Source organism: Etheostoma cragini, chromosome 9, assembly GCF_013103735.1.
Source record: "Etheostoma cragini isolate CJK2018 chromosome 9, CSU_Ecrag_1.0, whole genome shotgun sequence".
Classification (NCBI taxonomy): Eukaryota; Metazoa; Chordata; class Actinopteri; order Perciformes; family Percidae; genus Etheostoma; species Etheostoma cragini.
The window spans coordinates 23,936,642-23,947,561 of NC_048415.1; the positions used below are offsets into that span (position 1 = coordinate 23,936,642).

General features: G+C 42.0%; 3 protein-coding genes across 3 annotated transcripts in view; 1 reads left to right on the forward strand and 2 right to left on the reverse strand.

Moving 5' to 3' along the window:
• The window catches only part of cltrn (collectrin, amino acid transport regulator), a 30,599-nt gene extending 26,603 nt beyond the window's left edge, over positions 1–3,996 (forward strand). Inside the window, exon 9 of the mRNA XM_034880848.1 lies at positions 3,984–3,996. The gene's annotated coding sequence lies outside the window, so the exon portion shown is untranslated. The remainder of the gene's footprint in view (positions 1–3,983) is intronic.
• Positions 1–6,323, reverse strand: part of LOC117950073 (cadherin-24) — a 24,292-nt gene extending 17,969 nt beyond the window's left edge. Inside the window, exons 1-2 of the mRNA XM_034880768.1 lie at positions 6,092–6,323; positions 1,246–2,081 (exon numbers count right to left, since the gene is read on the reverse strand). Of these exons, the coding sequence (XP_034736659.1) occupies positions 1,246–1,899 (654 nt within the window). The 5' untranslated portion in view covers positions 1,900–2,081; positions 6,092–6,323. The remainder of the gene's footprint in view (positions 1–1,245; positions 2,082–6,091) is intronic.
• Positions 6,324–9,713: 3,390 nt separating this feature from the next.
• On the reverse strand, positions 9,714–10,882 carry psmb11b (proteasome 20S subunit beta 11b). The gene has a single exon (XM_034882220.1). The coding sequence runs from the start codon at positions 10,880–10,882 to the stop codon at positions 9,743–9,745; it is 1,140 nt and encodes a 379-aa protein (XP_034738111.1). The 3' UTR covers positions 9,714–9,742.
• Positions 10,883–10,920: the final 38 nt, after the last annotated feature.

Sequence of the window (10,920 nt, forward strand, 5' to 3'; positions counted from 1 at the left end):
AAAGAGACTTCAGATACAGTATTAGGGGACCACTAAGGTCTATATAAAAGAGACTTCAGATACAGTATTAGGGGACCTGTGTAAAACCATCGAAAACGCACCATGTCACGGGACCTTTAAAACCTAGCTACCCTTAGCTAGCTAAATTCTGCCAGATAAACCACACTAGCTAGGCACTTATTAACATGCTATTCAGTGGTTGATAGTCATTAACAAGTCAGATAGCTATATAAAAGTTATTCCCAACTACGGCCTCTGCAACCTGTACAGATACTTGTGTAATTAGAGGACGTAAGCTTAATTTTTAAACAAATGAAGAGAAACTTAATTAAATCCTTGGCTGTGTAGCTGGCCATCATCAAGGTAGCCAACTTGCTTAGTTAGTTACTGCATGTATGGCATTGGTTTGCTAACAACCTACCAATAAAGCTAGGTTGCAAGCTAATAGACTAACTAAAGTATAGAATAAAACACCAACATATTGAATTTAAATGGTCCATAAGACTAGGCTTGGAACTACAATTTTACATAAGACTCCGGACACAGTAAACTTATTTGTTTAAGCGCTCACAGAATAAAGGGTTGGCCACTGTCATCAGGGTCTTTTAGCTTCTTTTTTTTTCCTTTCCCTACTCCACTAGTAAGCAATAATCCTTCTAGAAAATCAGCCATTCATAAACAACCTACTCCAATATCCATATTGGCTGGAATTGTGGCACAATGTAAGACATTCTCCACAGAGCCCGCCATTATAAAATAGACATCGGTAAAACTGTTGACACGACACCTGGAACTGCAAACCAGGTAACTAAAGTCTACTGGCCAAGCGGGAGTGTGTGGGAAATATAAATAATGCTTATGTCCAGTGGGCTGCACGACGAGGAAGCAGACCTGGAGTCCAGATAACGTTTTTGGGCTTACGCGCTTGGCAAGCAATTTTTCTTCCAGAGGAGAGGGAGCCATCTTTAGTTCTAATTTTACATCCATGAGCACACAGAGCTGGAAAAGGACAGGGGGAAATGAGTCAAAATGAGGAAAAGAGGTCATCATTGTGCCCTTATATGAGTAATGGTGCACAACTATATATAAATGCATGGAGCAAAGAGTAGATTTTTGTTTCCTCAAATTAAATTATTCTTTCTCTACAAAATATATTTCACGTGCTTGTGAAAATATTTTTTGAGGCACATATACAACTCCATACATTAGGATACAGGTGAAACACATGATGACTTCACAGCTTACCCGTCCAATGAGCACCGGCTCGGGCCCTCTGTACTCCTCGATCACAAAGAACTGGTTCCAGAGCCAGCTCCTCCGGCATCGAAGGCTCCGCTCCGCTCGACGCAGGTACGGTTCTGACCGAACGTCTTCAGATTCCCACTTAGTGCGGCCCCCTGTCCTCTCAGGCAGAAAGTCACCGACACCTGTCTCCAAATGGAGCTTAGGACGGAGAGCATATTCCTCACCTGAACGTGGCTCTTGACTGTGAGCATAAATACTACCTTCAACCTCCCCATTAGTCAAATAGCTTCTTTTCTTGCGGTTCATGGCGAGTTCGGGGCTATGTTTAGTTGATAGAGGGTGACTAGCTGTAGATTCGGGATGTTTAAGTACGGCTGGTTGCCTTGCTATATCACCCCTAAAGTCAAAATCATTAGGGTTTTGGTAATTGTGTCTAAAAGCCACATTTGGCAGGGTTGTTACATCATTTTTTCCATTCTGAAGCTGGCTCTCCAATTCTTTGAAACTACCGAAAAAGTTGTCAGTGCTCAATTGTCTTTTGCTTGATAATACATGCAAATCCTGACCTTCCTCTGAAAGGCCAACAGCCACTGGAATGCCATTTCTTTCCCATTTACAGAGTAAAAGAAAAAGAAGCACAATACGTGTCGCCATTGCTAACAGTTTGTTTCAAAGAATAACTGATGAAGGGCTGATCAGATGCAGGTTTTCATGATGATCCATCTTGTTCTGTTCTGTTGTTCTGTCGCCTCCTGCTTCAGGTTTCCTCTCCCCCACAGTGAGTCTTCACTTCGCCTTCTTTTCCCACTTGCAGTACACATGCTGCACAGGATCACCTGAGAGAAGACATACTTAGTGTGATCTTGACGGCATTCATTAAAATGGTCAAAACAAGTGTTTCATGATACAGAAGTGAAAAGACAAAGACACGTTGACATCTTACTCATTATCTTGTAATTATTATGAGAGACATTTGTAGACACAGCTCTGTTTGCTAACCCCGAGATCTCTGCCAGCTGCTGTATAAATAGCTGCACAGAAACTATGAACGTTACGGTCTGATAAGAAATGAGAATTCCTTCTATACCAGATGCAGTTATTCATATTATTGTCATTGCTTTTGGCGTTGCTGTTGTTGTGTGTGAATGCTGTTATCGATCACTCAAGCATTCTCAGAGAGTTAAGCCTGGTCTTAAAAATGTTCAATTAATTTGGAGCCTGAGGGCCTAGTGATGAGGTGGAGCTCAGGTACTTTAATGTTCCTTGTCACACACAATTGCCTGGACATCAGGTGATTGATGTCATCCCTAAAGATGGCGTCCCATGCCTCAATGCCCAGTAGTGAGAGAAGTTCCCTTTAAGAGATTAATTAGACTCATAAATTATTTAATCAATGACTTGTCCTCGTTTCCCAAAAGTTTAATGATCTGCGTTTCGTTAGTATTTGAGTCAGATCCTGGCCATTGATCTTTGAAACTTTATCAACTAAAAAGTGTCAGGAGCTTAACAAGACTAAAGCGGTGTAATCGCTGTTTTCCAATCCCCGTTCTACCTGCATCCATCACTGTAGATTTTCTGACGTCTGTTTTTTGCCTTTATGCTCACATGGAGGCAACATTAGCACACACACAGTGGTGTACTCAGGCTTTCTGAGGGGTAGCGGCAGAAAAAGAAGGGCAAGGGCTGATGAAACCCCCCCGTCTGTCGCTAGCAATGATGACGCAGTGATTATAGACAAATTCTCTCCAACCAATCAGTGGTCTTCAGGTTTTCACGTCACCTTTTGGAATCTCCTCAGCACTACAAGGTATTACTACAAGAAGTACCTGTTAGCAGGTACCAGGGACTGTTTTTCATAATGGAGAACCAAAAAAGGTGATTAGAGTCGATACCATGCAGTGGGAAACCGCCACATATGGCACTGCTTCATGTCTTTTTTATTTTGAGGCCAGCCTAGAGGGCATTTTGACATGTTTTTTTCTAGTGGAAGGTTACCCTAGGGGCCACTTCATAATGTTTTCTCCACTGGAAGGTTACCCTAGGGGCCACTTCATAATGTTTTCTCCACTAGAAGGTTTCCCTAGGGGCCACTTCACAGTGTTTTCTCCACTAGAAGGTTACTCTAGGGGCCACTTCACAGTGTTTTCTCTACTAGAAGGTTACCCTAGGGGCCACTTCATAATGTTTTCTCCACTAGAAGGTTACCCTAGGGGCCACTCACAGTGTTTTCTCCACTAGAAGGTTACCCTAGGGGCCACTACATAATGTTTTCTCCACTAGAAGGGCACCCTAGAAGGCAATTTATCATCTTGTCTCATGTGAGTGCACCTTAGAGGAAGGGCACCCAAGAGGGCACTTCATCAGGTTAACCCCACTGAAAGGGGACCCACAGGGGCACTTTTGGGCAACTAGCACATTTGGGACGTATGTACATTTACTGTGTTTTTTACTTGAAATGTATTTTGTGTTTTGCATTTACTGTTAAATTCTTTTAAGGACCCCTTTCAAAAATGAGATGATTCATCTCAAGGGGTTATCCTACTAATGAATACTTTTGTGGGTTAGGGTCTCCTCTGTGTTTTGATTTAATAAATGTACGTTGAAACATGTGCATGGAATAATTTAAATGCAAATAATTCAGTGGGTTTAAAGCACCTTTGCCTTCTGCCTTTGATTTTACTGTATAATATGAACCATAACTATTTCAAATATATATCCAAATTGATGTGCTTCAAAAGAACTAAAGAAACATAAAAATGAAACCACTGTTTTTACTCAAGATATTGACCTACTTTCTAAAGAAATTAAGTAATTTCTACTCTTTTCACATAATTTCCTCTTAAAAGGAAATTCACCCTTGAATACTGTTTCTTTTCATTTTCCACATTAATTATACCAAGTTACCCATGCTGCATGTAATGCGACATGTTCCGCATCTGCATCTGTTTTCTATCATGTTAAATCTAGCAAAACACAAGAAGTGGTTCCTCCAAAACACTTTTGTCTTCTTCAGCTATTGTGCATTAGCAGCGACTGAGCTCCCGGCTTACATTCCTCTCTGCTAGATTTGCTTCAAAACCACGTTGCCAGCAGTACATGTCATTCACTGTTGTTTGAAGTCTTTGGAGTATGAGTGCGCATGAGATATGTGTGAAATGTAAGGCTGGGATAGAGGATGAAAGCGTGAGGACGATTTGCTGTTGCCGGCTCAGAATGGAATGATGAGTGGTGACATAGCTCTAAATTGCAAATCGCTGTTTCAGTCTCACTACACTCTACATCGAGTCGCTTCACTGCAACAAGGCTATTTCATTTTTATTAAAAATAGCCTGTGCATGTTGGGCCTTTAACATAGGGAAAAATGGGAGATGGAGGTAGAGAGCGAGAGGGGGGTGGTGGTGGTGGTGGGGGTGGTGGTAGAAGTGCACTAAGAGGGGGGACAGCCCGGCTGGCTTTAAAAACCGAGACGTGGACATATTCTGTTCCATTTAAACATCTCTGGCTTACTCTCCTTCTGCCATTCATCTTTATGCTGAGAGACCTCTCATCCATTTTAACTGGCTCTCTTGTGCTCAGTGCACACATCTCTTAAGTCCTTGCAAATCAGACGGGTGAGGAGAGTCCCACTGTATACTCAGCAGTCAGTCACCTCATTATAGTCAAGCCTTGACACAGCTTAACCTTACAACAGCATTAGAACTTTGCTGAGGAAGTGTTCAGCATGTCCTCATTTATCATATAAAAATGCTCCTGTGGTCACTGTCTGTTAGGACAGCACAATATATCTACAGTATATATAAATCACAATAGCAATATCAACTGGCACAATACACACATCGCAAAAGGCTGCAACATATTGAGAGAGTGTTTGTATTAATTGAAAGAAAACATCAGTAGAAAACTGTAGATCATAATGTATATGTCATTCTTTTTTAATGGTGCCATAATATTCAATTTGATGTTCAATGTCTTTGATAAAAAAATGTTGGAAATGATTTCCCTTAATTTATAGCAGCAGAAATTCAGAACTGAATAGCAGGGAAAACTACAGTTAAAAAGTAGTGTGTGTGTGTGTGTGTGTGTGTGTGTAGATGATAATTTGCTCTTTGCCATTACATTATGTTGTATGTTAACATAGTAGGACATTACATTTCTCAAAGCACATGACAGCTTATTGCAGCCTCTCTTTGGTTTGGTCACACAAACCCACCCACACGCACGCGCACGCACATCTGGACTGCTTATTAGCATATCTAGTAGATAAACACTAAACAGCCCCGAGCGTGACCTTGTCTCGTTAGAGAAACTAACCTAGTTAATGTGATTTACGCACTTGGGTTAACTATTTTAATGAATGTAGCCTCCGCAAATACTGCTGTCGGCTTCTACTAACCTAGGTCCAGCGACCCCGGCGTATTGAGTGCACGCGGCAGGTGAGTATGGCGCGCATTAACCTAGCTCGCGCGCACACTCAAAAACGGTACCTAGCCAGAAAATGAGTCAAAAGCTTGACGCTTGTCTGCTTTTCCAAAACCTTTTCTCTCAGCCGGCCGTTTACTATTTCAACTCAACAGCTCGCGCGTGGTTAATTAAATGTGCTCGCGACAGGAAACGGCGATAAGCTTAGCTTCTTTAGTTGCGAACATCAATAGTAACAGTGGGACAGTGAGACCGCCTCACCGTGTGCTAAGCCCCCCACAAGACATAAAAACTGAACGATTAGCCGAGGAGTGGAAACTTGTCACGTCTGCGTAGGAAGTATAAGCTATAGCCTTCACTTCAATAAACTAGTGAATCGTGAAGATGAAGAAAAAGTGCTTTAGTAGTCGGGTAGAATAGAGCTTACCGTGTGTTTGCAGCTCTACTTCGGTGGTTCTCCGGCTTAACGGAGCTGAAATGATCCAACGTGGGAAAGGATGCCGAGGTTCATCAGAGCTCAACATGAGGTCTGTCCACTTAGCCTAGTCTCTCTCTCTCTCTCCCTCTCCCTCTCTCTCTCTCTATCTCTCTCTCTTTCTCTCTTCTTCGCTATACATAGCTAGCGGGAAAGAGAGACACTCTCTCTTCTTCTCCGTTTGTTTTTGTACCCGAGGGATACAGATAGCCACCCTAAAAGCCTAGCCCACTATTTTTAAAGATACACACAGTGACCACTGAGTACCCAGCACACAGGGACAAATCCCTATTTTAACTTCGCTCAGTTTGCTCTTCTTAAACCAAATGTCTTCAAAATCTTCGATTTTGCTTGTAATTATCATCTTTATTATCACAGTTTTTAACATGTACATCGTTTAAAGACAACAACAACCCTTTAATATTTCAGAGCTAGGATGTATCATTCCATTGAAGCAATCCTGTGTTTTGTAATCTGCTTAAGTACAGCCGGTCTGCAGAATCTTGAGTAGGTTTGCACGTTCCCAGTGGTTCCACATTTTACTCATAGTGTTCTCCCACTGACTAGAAATGGTGTGTGAAATGTGTGACTGTAATTGAGAGCATATTTTCTCCAGTGAGTTGAATTTGCATGCATGATGCATTTTTCTTGAAAATGAATGATCAATTTTAATACACAATACATTTATGTAATGCAGTCCCCATTTAAGTCTGGGCTTTAAGCTGGTATTTATGAGTCATTTCAATTCTTTGTCCCAGAAAAAACGGTTTCAAACAATACAATCTAAAATGGAATTTACTAATCCAAATTTCAAGGATGAATGTTCAAAAACACATCATTTATTACGTGTCTATATTTGTCCTTTGGATGCCCAAGATCTAAATATTAAGCCTGATTAATTTTTGGAAAATGAAGACACATGAGATTTTAGGTAATATAATATTTTTTATATTTTGACATATCTTATCTAATTGTATCCCATACCTCCAGGGATAGAATATGCTTGTTTCTCACCCACATGTGTTCCATATGTTTAAATCGCTAGAAAAGAGAGACATGCTTTGTGTATTTCAATAGTGTAAAAAGGGATCATTCATCCACAGAGAGCAGCCTTGCTCTGCACATCAATGTTTCCCAATCATTTGTGAGTTCTCTGTACTTTACACAACTGGTGGTGATACAATGTGACTAAAAAGCAAACTGGCAACCGTAAAAGGTCACTCCTTAGATCCCTGGTACCCAGCTGGATACAGAAGCTTATTAATGCCTCAACTTCTGTGCAAGCAGAAAACAAAGCCAACCGTAATCAGTCTGTTAGTCAGGTTTTGAGAGCACAGGAGACGGATTTAAAGTGCAAAACTACAAACAGAGATTTTTTAAAAGAATGAAAAAAAACAACAACAACAGATGTACTAATGTAACTCAGAAGGCAGGGTCAGGGACGTTTAACTTCTTGGTCAAATCCAGTGGAGTTTGTTTTGTTTTCTGCTGCAGTTTGCATGCAAGAATAACCCCAGATTTCCACCAACTGTGGAACGGCTATGAGTCTTTAGTTTTCCATTAAAGTTAATGTGTGTATTTCCACTGACTACGGAACGGCTGCGTTTTACTCCGTCCCAGCTCCGGTGATCCCCAGCCCTCGGAGCAGATACGCAGAGCTTCTATTTTTGCCGGACGCCGGAGAGCTCCGCAGCAATTCAACACACGGCTGAACAAACACAGAAACAACATAAAACATCCGGTTATTTTTCAAAATTAAATACACTGTGCTCACGGCTGATCATATTTCCCTGCACTACACCTTGAAAACGTCATAATGGGCAGAGACAGGCCTAAAGTCAACAGGTCAGAGGTTTTGTGATTCTGTTGATAGAAACTACATCCTGTTATATGGCGCGATCATACGTGAATTTTCAAAATCTCGTAATCGAAATGCAGATGGTGGTAACCCAGAGTAAAAAACTTGGACTACTATCACGTTTCTGTCCTCTCTTGCTGTAAGAACTTGCTCGGCACTCACAGCTCTGTTGGAATCTGGACCACCAATATGTTTCCACCCTTATTTTGTTCCCCCCCTGCGCCCGCTTAATAATTCTGCCATTAATGAACTTCCTAAGATGGGAATTATGGATGAGGCTGGGGAGGAAGGGAGGCTCTTTCAGCTGCATTCAGTCGTACAGTGGCACTCTTGTAGGTTTGAGAAGACACTCAACTCTCTGATGTTTCACTTAGGATGTGCTGAGCCTCCCCTACCCTACCTGTAATTTATTTAACACAGTGTGTAACATATTACCGCCGTTCGATTATGGAAAAAATCATAATAACAATCATGATGAATAATTTTGGTCAATATTTACAATCATGATGAATAATTTTGGTCAATATTGAAATCACGATTATTTAACATGATTACTTGTTGTCTTTTGGAAAGATTCTGCAGTTATTGAACTTGAAAAAACAGTCCCAGTTAAACAAATCAACGGTAAAAAAAACACTTTGACGTTTTTGTCATTCTTTTCCTTTTTTGAAAAGTCTTTTTATTCAGAACACACAAACAAAATGAGAGTTTACTTTCCAAACGTGATGTGTCAAATATTTGATTTTCTTGATTTCTCTGTCTTTGTGATCGTCAGGAGATCAAGATCAAAATTTGGATCAGTGGCACAGCCCTACAACACATAGATACACAGGCGGCTGCATGCATACACACACATTATTCATCACATACGCTGGCACATCTGGCTCTCTGCAAAAATAAGCTAGTCATATCAGCATTTTGAGCAACAACCTTCAGCACCACTCCAACATTTTGACACGCAGCATCATTCATATGTTATCAAGTTTTCTCCCGTATAGTAAATTGACTCACCGTTGAAAACTTTCCCCGCCATCCTTTGGCTGCCTTCACTGAAGTTTGAAAGGGCAGAGCTGAATGGTGAGAACAAGGATGAACGGCTCTATACGTTTTGCTCTAATATCCCTCGCAGAGTCATTGTCACCAGAATAATTACTGGTATGCCTAATTTACTACCAGACTGCTCAAACAGAATGAACATGCAAATTCAGCAAAATTGCATTCATATATTAATTTATTGAAGTGTCAGAGAAACTTTCAGACAAATTTTGACAGCAGGCACAAATCATTTTTCGACTACTCGTTTTTTTGCTACAGCTAAATTAGTTCCCTTATACACGGCAAGACCTTGGGACATTTAGATTTTTGAGCTATTCACCCCGGCCCTTTTCTCCGTTTCTCTCCGTGTCTGTGTGATTCAAACACATGCAGGAGTAGGCTGTAATTATCTCACACACTGGAAATGATTCATAATGTTTTAACGTCCAAATTGAAATGCCAGGCAGCTGAGTGCTGTTAGAATACATTTTTATCACCAGCGCAAACAAAACAAGAGCTGTTTATTAGAGGGAACGATATGCATGCCCAAATCATTTGAGAAATAGCCTGGAGGATGCAACTGCCTGTCCTGTTCATTAATTCAGTATTTGCTACAAAGAAGCCATCCCGTCTCTCTAAAATACTCCCTGATGTTTGCCTTTTCTTTTCTCTTGCCATTTTTGATGTATCATGTCTTTACTCAGACAAAGTCACGTCCCGTCTCTCTCTCGTCTTTCTTTTTCTCTGTAATATTCCTCTTTCAAGTCCTCCCTGCTTCTGCGTGTCCACCCTTTTGAGGTGATGTGATAAATGTCTACACAGTTTCCTGAGTACGCATCCCTGTGTGTGGCTCTGTATACAGCCTCTCTGGCTATTGATGTGGCCTCGTCCACTGTCAGACCCCATTGAACCCCTTGGTCCAAAATGGAGTAGGCATAGGGGGATCCCGAGCCTACGGAGAAGAGCGTTCCCTGCAGGCGAGTACCATCACTGCACACATAGTACAGACTGGGTCCAGAGAAACTCACTTTCTTTCGAGAAAAGCACTGTTGACCAACAATTGTTGTAGAAGAGCTCTGATCCAGAGAGGCCTTTGCAAGACAGGTATCTACAGACTTCAGAGGATCAGTCATTTGACTTGTTGTTTTTCCTCTACTGAGATCAATCTTTGCACCTCCATGGTCATGGTATTCATCTACCTCTCCCCCGTCCCACCCACACAACGTGGCAGCTACACACAGCTCGGTTCCCTTAAACGGGTGAAGCATGTGGGAAAGCAATTTGGCAGCTCCCCTTGTGGACAACCGTCGGCCATGGCGGAGTTGGTAGAGCCGCAATTCTCGAGCCAGAATCCGTTTCCAAAGGGCACAGTCGGCTGAAGTACCTGAAGTAGTGCCCACCAAGTGACTGTGAACGGGCAGGATCTTCTGGGAGGCCGGGCACGCCACGAGCCCAGAGCAACTGGAACGAGTGTCTGCTGCAGCCAACACGCCGCCCTGAAACATAAAGGCCAGGGTGGTGGTGCCGTGAGACATGGGGAAAGGCAGCGGGACAGACTGAGAGGAGGCCAGAGGAAGGTTTGTGAGCGATGACAGGGATGGGAAGATGCCGTTTTGATATGAGACTGCGCTGGAGCTCTGGACCGTGCTGATTTGCCCAAATTGTATCGGGCTCTCCTCCAGGTACTCTGCAACTGGTATGTAAAAATTGAACAGACTTGTTCTGTTGCCAGAGGGCAAACCACTCTCAAAGGTACAATCAGTCTTCTTTCCAGCAAGGATGGAAGAACATTCTGCAGTTATACTGTCCAGAAAAATGTCCTGGAAGTTGCACAGGTCCTGTAAAGCCATTGAATTGTATTTTTGAGAAGAAATACAAAAATACCCCT